The sequence below is a fragment of the Pelophylax lessonae genome, assembly GCF_965119305.1.
Source record: "Pelophylax lessonae genome assembly, chromosome: 1".
Classification (NCBI taxonomy): Eukaryota; Metazoa; Chordata; class Amphibia; order Anura; family Ranidae; genus Pelophylax; species Pelophylax lessonae.
Window position 1 is genome coordinate 534708580 of NC_138768.1, and position 16824 is coordinate 534725403.

Below are 16824 nucleotides of genomic sequence, written 5' to 3' on the forward strand. Positions count from 1 at the left end.
TTTTATTAAAATTGTGTGGGATAATGCAAATGTACACATTATTCCTCAGAGGAGAGACCATTGAGTTGAGCTGGATTTCACATAAAGGCCATATGTTACAAGAACTACTCACAAATCAAACAGAAACAGGGGATCTGAGGAAGAGGGAAATCCTTTGCAAATTGCTAGGCATCAGCAACTAATCCAGCTCCACTCAATGGTCTCTCCTGTGAGGAATAATGTGTACATTTGCATTATCCCACACAATTTTAATAAAAATATATGAATCATATATTTTTATTAAAATTGTGTGGGATAATGCAAATGTACTGTGTACACATCACTCCTCACAGGAGAGACCATTGAGTGGAGCTGGATTTCAGGCCACAAGAACTACTCACAATCAAACAGAATGAAACCACTGCCATGGATGGATGGATGAAGGATTGTTGAAGAAGACAATTGCAGGAATCCACTGAAGTTCTGTACTGGATCGTCGTATGTATCACGCCCTATGGAGGCGGGGCACGTCGACGTCACGTCAGTATGCGACGCCAACACGCCCCCGCACACAGGACACCATCAGCAATGGAAATCCAGCGCTAGCCTGGGCCCCTCCTCCTCTCACTAAAGCAGCAACGGCTGCCGGGCCCTTCCCCACCTCACACAGAAGCAGCGCCGCCGCCGGGCCCCTCCCCAGCTCCCCTCCTCACACTGAATCAGCGCTGGGCCCCTCCCCTCCATTCACTACTTATTGCCGGCCGGGTGAGTTAATTTTATACTGGGCGGCGGGCCCCCTTGCCGGCTGGGCCCCTCCCCCTCCTGGCTTCCCGCCGGGCCATCGGACCACGTCCGTAGTGCCCGACCGCTCAGTCCGCCCCTGTCTATGCCGAACACCCTCCTGCATATTATGTAGTCCTGTGCCCAGTGCTCTGTGTATTATGCAGTCCTGTACCCAGCGCTTTGTGTATTATGTTGTCCTGAACCCAGCGCTCTGTGTTTAATGTAGTCCTGTGCCCAGCGCTCTGTGTAATATATAGTCACGTGCCCAGCGCTCTGTGTATTATGCAGTCCTGTACCCACGCTCTGTGTATTATGCAGTCCTGTGCCCATTGTATCTGTGTATGATGCAGTTCTGTGCCCACGCTGTGTGTATTATGCAGTCCTGTACCCAGTGCTCTGTGTATTATGCAGTCCTGTGCCCAGCGCTCTGTGTATTATGTTGTCCTGTGCCCAGCGCTCTGTGTATTATGTAGTCCTGTACCCAGCCCTCTGTGCATTATATAGTCCTGTGCCCAGCACTCTGTGTATTATGCAGTCCTGTGCCCAGCGCTCTGTGTGTTATGTAGTCCTGTGCCCAGCGCTCTGTGTATAATGCAGTTCTGTTCCCACACTCTGTGTATTATGCAGTCCTGTACCCAGTGCTCTGTGTATTATGCAGTTCTGTACCCAGCGCTCTGTGTATTATGCAGTTCTGTGCCCAGTGCTCTGTGTATTATGCAGTCCTGTGCTCAGCGCTCTGTGCATTATGCAGTCCCGTGGCATTTGCCAATTAAAAAAAAAAATATCCCAGGACTTCATTTTAAAAATCTGGTTGCCTTACTATACCTGAAAAATGGGCCAGCCTGACGTGATCTAGCAGGACTTTATTTTCTGACTAAAGTTCCACTTTAAGCCCAGCACCCTCTCATTCAACTGCCAAATGCCAGAACTTCAGAGAGTAGTAAAACCTCTGGCATTTGACAGTTGAGTGACAGAAGTGGAGTTTAGTTTGAATGTGAGAAGAAAACGAAGGCCTGATGTGCAGCCTGAGATTGGGATCTATGTGGGCTCCATAAGGAAACGGTGATCTTTTGAGATGATATGTGATCACATGAATACTTCTAGGCACCACATCCACTTCAGTAGTGTTACATTAGAAACATGTTTGATGAGCACAGGTACAATTTACTGAAAATATATTATCTGTCATTTTATGTTTTACATTATTGTGATGAAATGCTGGATTATATGAAAGTATATGGATGAGTATTTGGCAGCCTGCTGTGTTTTTTTTTTTTTTTTCCGTTGGTAGTCTCTGCTATTTTATTTGCCTACAGATTGTGCCAAAATTCTTTGCATTTGGTGGCAAATAGCCAGGTGTTTACACATGCGATGGCTGTCATCAGATACCTGTACTTTCAACAGACTTGGGTATCAAATCACATCAAGCCACTACAATTAAGGGTGTTCTATTACTGCTTATGTTACATCAAATATACGACTGGTGCTGTAGCTATCTGGCTTTCTGAAATTGAAAGAGAAACATCTTTTAAAATGTTTTCAGAGCGTACACCTCTACCACTTAGCCAATTTTCTTTGGACTATAAGTTCTGCATGGTGATGTAAAATCATCTACCAGTTATTTGTTAAATGATTTTTGCTTTTACTCACTTTTAATGTGTTTCTGCTTCTTCGTTCTTCTTAGGCACTGTTGCCATAATTCCACAGATGCACCCTGGGAAGGCTACATCACCAGTGCCTTCCAGACAGCTCTTTTTCCTAAACTGCAAAATCTTGGAAGCAGGAGAGGTGGCACATAACAAATAAGTGTTGCTATACGGCGCATGCATGAGATAAGGATCATGACATCATCATGTGCCACATTTTCTGCATGCTGTATGAGATTACAAAAAAGGTTATTGGTGGGCTGACAAATAAGAAGAAAGAAGAAGTTGTCTTTGGATGGTGTGATTCATAACCACTGGAAACTTTTACCCCCTTCCTGCTACAGTAAGGACAATTTTCAGTGCTCTCATATTTTTAATGACAATTACTAGACAATTATTAATCATGCAACACTGTAGCCAAAAAAAAGTTTTATCATTTTTTTAGACAGATAGAGCTTTCTTTTGATTTGTGTATTTTTTGTGATATAACTGAAAAAAACAAATTTTTCTTTGTTTCTATTATAAAAGTTTTTTTCATAAAGTAACGTAAAAATGTATACTGCTACACTTCTTTGTTAAAAAATAACCCAAATCAGTGTTTAATATTTAGGCTACATTCACACCTGAGCGTAGCTTTTTCGCGCGTTTTTTACTGCATTTTTACCGCGATTTACAGCCGTTTTTACAGGCGTTTTTTGTGCAGGCGTTTTTAGATTGAATGGAGACCAATGGAAAACGCCTGTAATCTGCCCAAAAAGAAGCTCATGTACTTTTTTGAGCATTGGGCATTTTGCTCACAGCGTCAACTCAGATATGAACAGGGGCCATTGAAATGAATAGGATTTGTCTTGTTGGGCGTTTTGAGAGCTGATCCTAGAGCAGAAAAACTCCCCAAAAATGCCCCAAAACGCCTACATGTGAACGGAGCCTTAGTGGATTCATTTAAATTTAATCAATCCTGATGTACTGACTGCCTATCTCAATTCTTGAGGCCCTAAAATCCCAGGGCAGTACAAATATTCCCCAAAAGACCCATTTTTGGAAAGTAAACAGTCCAAGGTATTTAGTAAGAGGCATACAGGGAGTTTTTTTTAACTTGTAATTCTTTCTCACAATTCTTTGGAAAATAAAGAAATTGTCATATTAACAAGTTATTACTCACACATGACATAGGCATACTTGCAATTACACCCCAAAACACATTCTGCTACTCCTTCTGAGTAAGGGGATTCCACACGTGAGACTTTTTAACAGTCTAGCCATAAAGAGAGGCTCAACATCCAAGGAGAACCTTCTAAGGGCATAAATTACACATCTATTTCCTGACAACTATCCTATTTTTGGAGGCCCTGGAGCAACATGACAATGGAATTATCCACAAAATTACCACATTTTGGAAAGCAAATGCTGACACTATATTTTGAGTGAAAGGAAGAAGTTCACTGCTCCTGGGACTGGACAAACGTGGCTAGCAGAAGGTATAACAGGGTAGCATGGGAATGAGACTGATCATTACAGTATATACAGTTCTAAATGCCCATAGTTCACCATATTCCATGTCCTCACTCACCAATGCTGACACGCCTTGGATGAAGGTCAAAATACTAGTCAGAGGATGACTCTCCTGCCGCTCAAAAAAGCCGCCATGGCGAGGTATTCGAAAAAATGTTACATTTTCTTGTTTTCAATTTTTTTTAACTCTGCCATGGCCAGTCCCAAGCCATGCTGCGAAAGAGGAGAGTTGGGTGCTGGGAGAGTAAACCACTCTGTAAAAACCATGTGCCGTTTTCTTTCAAGAAGTGATGGTAAGGTATTGGAAACATTTTCAAGTTTTTAATTTTTCTTAACTTGTTTTTTTTTTTTTTTTATTTAATATGTTTTTTATTGAGTTTTATACGGATTATACAAGCATGAAAAAGAAAAGAAAAAGGGGGGTCTCCCCAGATTATATACAGTTAGGCAATCCCTGCTCGTCATAACTAGAACCAATGCAGAAAACATACGGTTTAATATACCTACAAAAATCAATATTTCTGGGATTGTTAAGCATTTTAGTCCAGTTGTTTAAGCGGGGGCTCTCCAATAAAGAGAGGAGAGAAAGAAAAGAGAGAAGAAAAAGATGGAAAAAAGAAAGCTGGGGATGGGAGAAAGGAAAAAAAAAAAAAAGGAAGGGGGTCCCTTGGTGTTTCACCAGTCTTGACGTTCTAACCTAGAGAGGCCTCAGCCATATATGAAGCGTATATGTTAGTGTGGGTAAATGTTAACCAACATGACCAAATCTTACGTGCCAGAGATGCCTGACCACGAAGATCCAATGTCATGTCTTCCAGGTAGTAAGTACGGTCGACTGCCCGCAACCATTGAGGTATCGAGGGGACTGTAGACTGTTTCCAATATTTTGGGATTAATGCTTTAGCTGCATTTAAAAGGTGAGGGTAATAGACTTTCGATACTGGGCCGGAGGAAGTTTAGTGTCATGGAATAAGACAGACAACGGATCCCTAGCAATAGGTAAACCCTGAATCTCTTCAATTAAAGATAGTACGCTAGTCCAAAAGGGTCGGATTGCTGGGCAGAACCACCATATATGTGCGTGCGTAGCTCTAAGCCCACAGCCTCTCCAACAGGCAGCCGAGAGAGATGGTGTCATCCTCTGTAGCTTAACGGGGGAGCAGTGCCATCTAGTGAGAAACTTATAATTGGCTTCTGCTGTCCGCGCCGATGTTCCTGAACTATGAGACAATTGAAGAATAACCTCCTCCTGTGTCGGCGAAAAGGTACATTTAAAATCTAGTTGCCACTGTTTCAAAAAATGTGGGGTGGAGTTGGGGCTTAGTGCGTCCAATGCCTTAAAAAACTTTGATAATAAACCTTTACCTGATTCAGGGCGTGCTAGGAATTGTTCAATCGGGTTCAGGGAGTGTATGTTGCGTAAGGGGTAAGGCAGTTTTTTCACAAATTGCTGAAGTTGGTGGTATTTCCAACAATCCATAAATGTCTTTGGTGAGGCCTGGCATATTTTAGAGAATGGGAGTATTCCTTCCATCCCCGTTATATGATGCAACAGCGTAGCATTGGCCTGTGGTAGCCACTGGGAGAAAGAGTGATCTTTATAACCAGGCGGGAAAAGGCTATGGCCTAAAATCGGCATAAGCGGTGAGTTGTATGGAATTTTATGGAGCCTATGAAGCCGATCCCAGACGCGGAAAACCGAACTGGTTAAAGGCGAAATAGTGTCAGCAAGATTTCTAGTCTCCGGCGGTATCCAAAGTTGAGTATATAATGATGTATTTGCCAGCTTCTGCTCCAGCTGAACCCAGAGCTTTTCCTCTGTATGAAATTTCCAATCGGCTATCCGAACCAGGGAGATGGCATTCAGATATCTCCCGAAGTCCAGCACCGCCAACCCCCCCGGCTTTTGCCCCGCGAAAGTAGCGAGAGCGCAAGCCGAGGCTGTGAGCGGCGCCAAACATATGCTCTAACCAAAGAATTTAAGGTCCTCACCAAATTGACGGGTATGTTAAACGGAAGCATTTGAAACATGAAGAGCACCCTGGGCAGCACATTCATCTTGACAACATTCACCCTCCCTATCCAAGAGGTGGCTAAATGATGCCAATTCGCAAAGTTAGCTCTAATTGTGTTAAGTAAAGGAATATAATTTGCTCGTGCTAGATCCTCCACCTGGGCAGTAATATGTACCCCTAAGTATTTAAAAGAATAAGGTTGCCATATAAAGGGAAATGCTGGGCTGATGTCATTTGCCATTGCCGGGGCAATTGTAACGTTTAAGATTTCCGACTTCGTTAAATTGATTTTAAAATTAGACAGAGCACTATATCTATCAAATTCAGAAAGAAGATTAGGCAGAGATATCATGGGTTGTTGTACATAAAAAAGAACATCGTCCGCATAAGCCGCGTATTTCTGTGACATAGACCCGACCGTGATACCGTGAATCGAGGGGTTTGCTTGAATTCTAGCCAGAAAAGGTTCCAAAGATAAAACAAAAAGTATAGGGGAGAGCGGGCAGCCCTGTCTGGTCCCATTAGAGAGCTTAATTGATTCGCTAAGGATACCATTAACCTTAATCTGAGCAGTAGGGGATTTATATAACGCATTAATCAAACGACACAGGCGGGGGCCTAGACCAAACGCCTGTAGTGTCGCCATCAGGAACTCCCAGTCCACCCTGTCGAACGCTTTTTCAGCATCCGTGGAAAGCAACAGGGTGGGCTGGGAGCGCCGGCGAACAAAAGATAAAAGTGAAATTGTGCGTGACACATTGTCCCTCACCTCACGACCAGGAATGAAACCAGTTTGACTGTTAGCGATACTAGCGGGTAAAAAGGGGAGCAATCTGTTGGCGATTACCTTGGCATATAGGTTAACATCGACATTTAACAAAGAAATGGGATGATAGCTAGAACATAAAGAGGGGTCTTTACCCTCTTTCGGGATTAACGTAACATATGCATGTAAAGTCTCCGGACGCAAAGAAGAGTCTTCCAGAATAGAGTTAGCATAGGAGGCCAGGTGAGGGAGCAAGGTTTCGGTGTATTGTTTATAGTAAAAGGCCGAAAAGCCGTCAGGGCCCGGGGCCTTCCCCATTGGGGTAGAGATTAAAGCGGCTCGGAGTTCTTCCACCGAAATTTCATCCTCCAGAGAATTAACTTTCTCTGGTGGGATAGAAGGGAGATTGGCACTAGCAAGATATTCTGACATCAATGATCTACGCTTTTCTGGATCCGAGATAGCTTTCGGAACAGAATAGAGATTTAAATAGAATTTGTGAAATTCGGCCGCGATAGAGGTGGAATCGTGCGCCAAAGAGTCATCATGTCGCTTGATTTTAGGAATATAAGAGGCTACTTTTTGTTGTTGCAAAGACCGTGCCAGGTGTCGGCCAGGTTTATCACCCCATTCGTATATCCTTTGGGACACCTTGCGGTATATGGCCTTGTTTTGTGCATGAAATAGGGCCTTAAGCTCCTCCCGTTTTTTAGTCAGTAACTGTAGGGTAGAGACAGCAAGGGAGGCCTTATGAGAGCGTTCAAGAACCTGTATTTCAGCAACAAGAGTTCTTTGACATGATACGGGCTCTTTCTTCTTCCTTGCTCCTAATTCTATTAGTTTACCCCTAATATAGGCTTTATGGGCCTCCCAGCGAACAGCAGTATTGACCTCCGGCAAGGAGTTGTCAACAAAAAAATTATCTAGTTCTTTACCTATATTTTGTTTGTCCGGGGGGCTCAGAATTAGGGAATCATTTAACTTCCATGTGGATTTTTTTATAAAGGAGAGAAGGAATCTTCAAAGTCAGACAAATAGGGGAATGATCCAAAATAGAAGATGAAGCAATAGTGACAGAGTCAACTAGTTCGAGGTGGAAATGGTCCACCAAGAAATAGTCAAGTCTTGAATATGAATTATGTGTTTTGGAAAAATACGAGTAATCCCTATCTGAAGGGTGGAAAACACGCCAAGCATCTATTAATTGAAATTCATGCAATTGTGTACGCAAATAGTTTAACCGTTTATATGAGATATAAGACTTACCAGAGGAGGTATCCAGCAGGGGGTCCATAGTGACGTTGAAATCGCCTGCCACCACTGATATTCCGTCAGCAAATTCATGGAACCTACGCAGGGTGGTCGTTAAATAAGACACTTGATCTTGATTAGGGGCATAAACATTTGCAAAAGAAACAACAGTGCTGCCCAGGGTGCCCTTCAGGAACAAATAACGCCCAAATCTATCAGCTACCATTTGTATGAGTTTAAAGGGTGAGCCTTTACGGAACCCTATGGCGACTCCCTTGGAGTTACGAATATCCGACAGGCTATAGTACCAAGTAGGGTACGTGGGGGTGGTCAATTTAAGATTTGAGGTGTGGGTAATATGAGTCTCCTGCAGGAACACTACTTCTCCTTTCAGCGCATTCAGTTCCCTATATAGACAATGCCGTTTAGCTGGAGTATGAAGCCCCCTTACATTATAGGATAAATATGTCACTTTCGACATTGAAATCTAAACCGGATATATACCAATATCCACACATAGACTGGTGTACACCAATGGGGGGAAAGGAACAGTAGAAAAGAAAAAAAAAAACAGGGAATAGAAGGAAAAAGGTTGTCGCCATAGCGACAGTATGTCGGTGAGGAACACTCACCAAAGAGCGGAAAAACGGTGATCCCTCAGCCGCAGTCCCACCTGGAGACCCGCTACCTGGCGGGAGACGCAGGTGAGGGAAAGCCGAGCTCCGCTCAAGAGTTTGGGAGGGGTGAGCAGCGAGAGGGGGGTCAAGGCAGAACCAGTCAGAGATAATAACCCTGAAAACTTTTTATTGCTGGGCCCAATCCCATCCTGAGAAAAGAGGATGGTTGGGTGCGGGGACAGTAAACCAGCCCTGGAAAAACCAGAGTGGAAGGAAGTTCACTGCTCCTGGGTTTGGACAAATGTGGCTAGCATAAGTTATAACAGGGTAGCATTTGAGTGAGACTAATTGGTATATTATACAGGTATATAGCAGATTGTCTTTGGACAGTTATATACAGATATATATGCCCATATGCCATGTTCTCACCCACCAATGCTGACACATCTTGGATGAAGGTCAGAGGATGACTCTGCTGCCACTTAAAATAAAAATTGGTAAAATGAAGTAGTCACAGTTGGGTGTTGGAAAATGTGAAATTTTCAAGTTTTCAATTTTGTTTAACTCTGCTATTTCTGGGCCCAATCCAATCCTGAGAAAAGGGGTAGTTTTGGTGCTGGGACATTAACCCAGTCCTGTAAAAACCATTTTCCACTATATTTCGAGTGAGAAGAAGAAGTTCACTGATCCTGGGACTTGACAAACGTGGTTAACAGAAGTTATAACAGGGTAGCGTGGGAATGACACTGACTAGTAATTTAAATGGTATATACAGGTACATTTGCCCATAAGTCACCATATACAATATATTACCAAAAGTATTGTGACGTCTGCCTTTACACACAGATGAACTTTAATGGCATCCCAGTCTTAGTCCGTAGGGTTCAATATTGAGTTGGCCCACCCTTTGCAGCTATAACAGCTTTAACTCTTCTAAGAAGGCTTTCCACAAGGTTTAGGAGTGTGTCTATGGGAATGGTTGACTATTCTTCCAAAAGTGCATTTGTGAGGTCAAGCACTGATGTTGGATGAGAAAGCCTGGCTCGCAGTCTCCACTCTAATTCATCCTAAAGATGTTCTATCGGGTTGAGGTCAGGACTCTGTCAAGACCAGTCAAGTTCCTCCACCCCAAACTCGCTCATCCATGTCTTTATAGACCTTGCTTTCTGCACTGGTCAAAATTATTTGGTGGAAGGGGGATTATGGTGTGGGATTGTTTTTCAGGGGTTGGGCTTGACCCCTTAGTTCAAGTGAAGGGAACTCATAAGGCATCAGCATACCCAGGCATTTTGGATAATTTCATGCTCCCAACTTTGTGGGAACAGTTTGGTGATGGTCTTTCCTGTTCCAACATGACTGCACCAGTGCACAAATCAAGGTTCATAAAGATGAGCAAGTTTGGGGGAGTCATGCTGTTAGTGGCTTGTATTGCCTCATGGGACTTGTAGTTCCTCAACAGCTGGAGGGTCACAGGTTGAGCACCCATGCTTTAAAAGGTCCTGCACCAGATTCAGAAAAACCCTGCTGCCCATTTTGGTAGCTTTGCTGACATGTACAGCAGATTCAGGTAGTTCTCCTAGCAACCAGTGGTGCTGACAGTGGCCAGGAGCTGCGTCATTTGTATGGCAAGTGCAGTGGTTTTGCACTGGCATGTGTTCACGCACATCTACTGCCAGAACTTGTGCCAAACGCCCTATATAAGGTCAGTGGCTGCACTTAGAGATTTTGCTGGATGATCTTCAGCTACTACCACTTCTTGCTCCTGTGTTTCCTGTAATCTTTGGATTACCTGGTAACGACCTGGATTGTCTCTGGATGTCTCTGCTGCGCTGATCCCTGATTTTGTCCCCGCCTTGCTCTAAGGACTCTGCTACTCTTGCTCTACCATGCATGCAGGGCTGGCCTTAGATGTTCAGGCACCCTGTGCGAGCTAATCCTGTGGTGCCCCCCATCCTCACCCCTCGCTCCCCTAAACATGGCTGCATCTATTGAAAAACTATTTAAGAGTATAATTGCTGCTAGTGCTAAATTAATAATTAAATCAGCATGGCTACTACAGTATAGATATCATATACCACCACTAAATAAATAACAAATATTCATAACCTCTACAATGTGCAAAAAATGAATCAACATAGCGTGATTCCATAAAATACATAGGCTTTTATTTAAGTCTGGTGAGTCAGTTTGGGGTGATTGGTGGAAGCACCACATATGGTGCTTTTTTCTGTTGAAGATTTGTCACCATAAATATTTATTTGCACTTGTTTGAACATTTTCTTGCACCTTTTTTGCACTTCATTGGACTTTTCTTGGAACTTTTTTATGTTCACTAATAACTTAGCCCCCCTTACATTAGAGACCCCCCATGGAGCCTCCCCTAACATCAGAGCCCCCCCATGGAGCCTCCCCTAACATCAGAGCCCCCCACGGAGCCCCCCTTAAATCAGAGACCCCCCCACAGAGCCTCCCCTTACATCAGGGACCCCCCACAGAGCCCCTCTTACATCAGCCCCCCCCACAGAGCCCTCCTTATATCAGAGACAAACCACAGAGCCTCCTCTTACATCATAGACCCCCCACAAACCCCCTTTACATCAGAGACCCCCCACAGAGCCCTCTTTACATCAGAGACCCCCCACAGAGCCTCCCTTACATCAGAGACCCTCACAGAGCCCCCCCTTACATCAGAGACCCCCCACAGAGCCCCCCTTACATGAGATGCCCCCTTACATCAGAGACCCCCACAGAGCCCCCTTTACATCAGAGAGCCCCCCCACAGAGCCCCCTTTACACAGACCCCCATTTACACAGAGCCCCCCCTTACACAGAGCCCCCTTTACACAAATCCCCCCTACATCAGTGACCCTCACAGAGCTCCCCTTACATCAGAGACCCTCCCCCACAGAGCCCCCCTTACATCAGAGACCCCCTTACATCAGAGACCCCCCTTACATCAGAAAACCTCTCTCTCTCCTCTCGCGTCCCTGCAGAGAGGAGGAGGGGGATCTGTCAGCGGCGTCTCTGAGGCTGAACTGTGTGATCTGGCTTGGCTGACGACTCTTGCACCTTTTTTGCACTTTATTGGACTTTTCTTGGAACTTTTTTATGTTCACTAATAACTTAGCCCCCCTTACATTAGAGACCCCCCCCCACGGAGCCCGCCTTACATCAGAGACCCCCCCACAGAGCCTCCCCTTGCATTAAAGACCCCCCACAGAGCCCCCCTTGCATCAGAGACCCCCCCACAGAGCCCCCCTTACATCAGGGACCCCCCACAGAGCCCCCCTTACATCAGGGACCCCCCACAGAGCCCCCTCTTACATCAGAGACCCCCACAGACCCCCTTACATCAGAGACCTCCCACAGAGCCCCCTTTACATCAGAGACCCCCCACAGAGCCTCTCTTACATCAGAGACCCTCACAGAGCCCCCCCCTTACATCAGAGACCCCCCCACAGAGCCCCCCTTACATGAGATGCCCCCCTTACATCAGAGACCCTCAGAGCCCCCTCACATCAGAGACCCCCACAGAGCCCCCTTTACATCGGAGAGCTTCCCCCCCCCACAGAACCACCTTTACACAGAGCCCCCCTTACACAGAGCCCCCTTTACACAGAGCCCCCTACATCAGAGACCCTCACAGAGCCCCCCTTACATCAGAGACCTCCCCCCACAGAGCCCCCTTACATCAGAGACCTTCAGAGCCCCCCACAGAGCCCCCCCTTACATCAGAAAACCACCACAGAGCCCCCTTTGCATCAGAGAGCCCCCCTTACATTTGTTACATACTGAGGCAGGAGAGGGTAAGCTTACTTACCCCAGGATGTAGGCTCAGGCTGTCTGCAGCTTTTCTTCTGTGCTTAAACTTCCCGCCCACACATCCCCGGGGAGTGTGGGCAGGGCAAACCCAGGAGGAGAGGGGCGGGAGGAGGAGGAGAAGGGGCGGGAGGAGGAAGAGCTGACGATCTCTCTCTCTCCTCCCGCGTCCCTCCAGAGAGGAGGAGGGGGATCTGTCAGCGGTGTCTCTGAGGCTGAGCTGTGTGAGAGAGATACACAGCTCAGCCCTGCAGTCCGGACTCCGACGGAAACACGGGCACAGCTGCACAGCAGGAGGTAAGCGGCGGCCGCGGCTTGTGTTGACCCTGTCCAGGCCACAGTCGCCGCTTACCTCCAGCAGCTAGCACACCCCAAAGGCCGTCCCTGCATGCATGACCCTGGGCTTGCTCTTGACTACCCTTCAGCTTGCTCCACTGGATCCTTGTAAATTACCTTGGCTCTGTTCTTGACCATGCAGCTGCCTTCTCCCTGGCTTACCTTCTTGTGTATGACTCCTGCTCCCATCCTGACTATGCTTCTTCAGTCCGGTCCTGCCAGCCTGACCCTGCTTCTTCCCCGGGTACCACCTAGCCTGTGGTCACTGCCCTGATTGCACTACATCTCCAGGTGCTACGGAGGTCCTGCCATCTATCCAGACAGAGCAGCTGACAGTTATCCAGTTCCGCTGTACAGCCAGCAGCTTCCAGCAGATCTACCTATGTGGTGCTCATGCTTCTTTGAGCCTAGCACTCCCTGTTCTCACCTTCAAGGGTGCTTGGCACTTAGCTGCAAGGGAAGTCCTCTCGTCAAATCAGCCTCAGACCAGGTACGTGACACAAAGTTTTGGTCCAGGCAGCAGGCACAAACATGGTCAATATAAAGTCCTGGGTCATTACAGACAGGAGGCAGAGATATGGTCAGCACAGCCAAAGTATTGGTACAGGCAGCCAGCAGGAACATGGTCCATAAAAATTACTGGATCAGTACAGACAGCATCAGCACATGATGTCCAGGCAGCAAGCAGGTACATAACATGTAAAATTCACACATGAATGATTTAAAAAAAAAAAAGCAGAAAAAAAAGACAGCTGCTAGCACAAGTTAAAGCGGAGTTCCGGGCACAAAAACAGTTTTTCAATAAACATACCCCCGGGACAGTCAGGGCTAGTACATTCCACAATGGCTAGCCTCTGATCTGTCCCGGTTCACATTTACCTGCAAGAAGAAATACTTACTTAGAAAATTTCTTCTACAGCGTTGCCATCTCTGTTGTGGGCAGCTGAAGCCGGCGCAATCCTCTTCTGCGTCCTCTTCCGCGTCTTCTTCTCCCAGAATGCGCCTTCACCGGCCCCTCTCGTCACTTCCGGTGCGGCGCCGCATTCCTCCACAGCTTCTGGGCATGCCCAGAAGCTGTTTAGCAGGGAATGCGACAGCGCCCCGGAAGTGACGAGCGGGGCTGGTGCTGTCGCATTGATTCCTGGGAGCGATGACGTTCAGCTCCCAGGAATCATTGCAAAGAGGAAGTGACGGTGGAGCCGCGGCACAGAGGGAGGAAGTGGAGAATAGGTGAGTATTTTCTATCTACAATTACAAGGTGAGTAAAAAAAAAAATATATCTAACTATCCAATTCCTTTTCAGGTGAAGAAGAGCCAGCGGATTAGGTTTTTTAAAAAAAAGTGAATAATAATACATTGCAAAAAACACATAAAAAATCTATCTTATTAAAAAAAAAAAAAAAGTTCATACATGAGTTTTAATAAAAAGTAGAAAATTCCACAAGTGTGCAAAGGATGCTTCCCACAATCAAAAAGGAAGAAAAAAAAAAACACAAATCCAGGAGAACAGGCTCCAAAAAGGGAGAAACTTGAGGACACACCAGAAGTCCAGTAAAAATTAAAGTAGATGGCTGCTTACAAGAGATTATTGGCTTTCAAACTAATGAAAAGCCAGAAGCACTTTAGGAGATAAACCCCAAACAACAATGGATGATGGAATAGCCTTCTGACCCCCGGCTCCACTCCAACTTCAATCACGCTCCATAGGGACATATGAGGTGCAAATACTCATAGTGCAGTATGTTCTTAATAAAAGTTTTAAAAAAAAAAAAACACACACACATTTAAAATGGAAAGAATAGGCAACAAAATCGCATCAACCTGCATATATGTATCCTTCTCTCCATTCAGGGAAGAATGAAAATACAGGGGTGGGCTGCATAGTGCCTGATCAGAACAAAAGTAAAGGTACCCCATGTGCAAGGCAAGCAACCCTATCAAGTTGCCTAGCATAGGCCAGAAGATTCCATTGCTGGGTAAGCCTCCTATGTGACCCAAAATTGGAGCCCAACAAGGAGGGGAACATGGAGGGAGTGTTACCTGCTTGCTTTTATTACATATACAGTACTGTGCAAAAGTTTTAGGCAGGTGTGAACAAATTCTGTAAAGTAGGCAAAAATATATATTTTAATTGTTTATTTTTATCCATTTACAAAATGCAAAGTGGGCAAACAAGAAATCCTTAAAAACAAACCAATATTTTGTGTGACTATTCTTTGGCTTCAAACCAGCATCAATTCTTACACTTGCACACAGTCAGGGATTTTGTAGGATTAGAGTCAGGTATTTGTATAACCAGTTGTACCATGTAGGTGCCAATGATCATCACTTTCATATGTAGACTGAAACAGTCATTGACTGAAACAGAAAAAGCTGTGTAGGAGGCTTAAAATTAGATGAGGAGCCCTTTTCTTTCGGCCATTTTCTCCCCGTGGAGGGATTAAGCAGCCATGGCCCCCAGCAGAAATGGAATGATCTTGAAGCCCCATTTCCACAAGGACTGGCTGAGACGAGTGGCCACTTGGTTTAACCAACCCGCCAGGAAGATCCGCAGGCGAAAGGCACGTCAGGCCAAAGCAAGACAAATCACCCTGAGACCTCTCGCAGGACCCCTCAGGCCGGTGGTGAGATGTCCAACAGTCCGATATCACACCAAGATTCGTGCTGGTAGAGGATTCAGCCTGGAGGAGCTTAAGGCTGCCGGCATCAACAAAAGGGTTGCCCACGCCATTGGCATCTCCGTGGACCCCCGCCGTCGCAACAGGTCAACAGAGTCCCTGCAGACCAATGTACAAAGGCTGAAGGAGTACCGCTCCAAACTCATCATCTTCCCACGCAAACCCTCTGCTCCAAAGAAGGGAGACGGCTCTCCTGAAGAGTTGAAGAAGGCCACCCAGCTGAAGGGCCCTGTCATGCCAATCTGCCAGACTTTCAAGAAAGAAAAGGCCAGAGTTATCTCCGAGGACGAGAAGAACTTCAAAGCCTTCGCCAGTCTGCGTATGGCACACGCCGACGGACGCCTCTTCGGCATCGGTGCCAAGGAAGCTGCAAAGCAGGAAGTGGATAAGAAAAAGTAAAACTTTTCCTGGAACTGTTAATAAACAAAAGTTGTATAAAAAAAAAAACTAGATGAGGAACAGCCAAACGCTGCTACTAAGGTGAGGTTGTAAAGGACAGTTTCATGTCACAGGTCATACACCATGGCAAAACTGAGCACATCAACAAGAAACAAGATAGTTATATGGCATCAGCAAGTTCTCTCTCAAACAAAGATTTCAAAGCAGACTGAGGCTTCAAGAAGGTGTGAACCTGGTATACGGTCCTGTTCACACTTCTGTGTTGAACGTTTGTAAACACATTTTTGGGTTGTTTTCAGGCTTGAACGTTTTTGTTTTAGTCGATGGAAAACTAGTCACAAGGAGGAGAGGCACTACATGCTTTTCACTCATGTTTCCAGCACTCCCATTGAAGTCTATAAAAGCCAAAATGTGCCATGTACTTTTTTGAGCTTTGAATGACCAGTTTCAACGTTTCAAGTGGCACAACCCTCTAGGCGCAAACGAGCAGTCTTGAAAAACAAAAAGGAAATATTGATGTTGTTCAGCATTGAAGCACTTAAGGAAATGTGCTTCAGATTACATAGTTAGTGAGGTTGAAAAAAGACATCAGTCCATCCAGTTTAACCTATGATGTGTGTGTGTGTGTGTTTGCTGTTCACTGTTCATTGTATACCCCTGTATGTTGTGGTCTTTAAGATGCCCATCTTATAGTTTTTTTAAACTATCAATGCTCTTTGCTGATACCACTGCTTGTGGAAGAGAATTCCTCATCCTTACCTCTCTGACAGTAAAGAGCCATTTACGCAGTTTAAGGTTAAACCATTTTTCCTCTAGTTTTAGTGAGTGGCCCCGTGTCTTATTGAATTCCCTTTCTCTGAAAAGTTTTTTCCCTATGCTAGGGTCACCAGTTCTGTATTTGTACATTAAACAAAAGAAGAGGGTGATATATGCGCTGCCACTTGGGTATCAGAATGAGAGGGACTCAGAGGGAGCTGTTGATGTGTTATGAATGGTGAATCACTAATAAAATGGTAAGTATGA

General features: G+C 45.4%; 1 protein-coding gene across 1 annotated transcript; it reads left to right on the plus strand.

Annotated features, from left to right (window-relative positions):
• The first annotated feature begins 15133 nt into the window (after positions 1-15133).
• On the plus strand, positions 15134-15816 carry LOC309567022 (large ribosomal subunit protein eL13-like). The gene has a single exon (XM_082272338.1). It carries the CDS (start codon positions 15175-15177, stop codon positions 15799-15801), a length of 627 nt encoding a protein of 208 aa, XP_082128464.1. The 5' UTR covers positions 15134-15174; the 3' UTR covers positions 15802-15816.
• The last annotated feature ends 1008 nt before the right edge of the window (positions 15817-16824 follow it).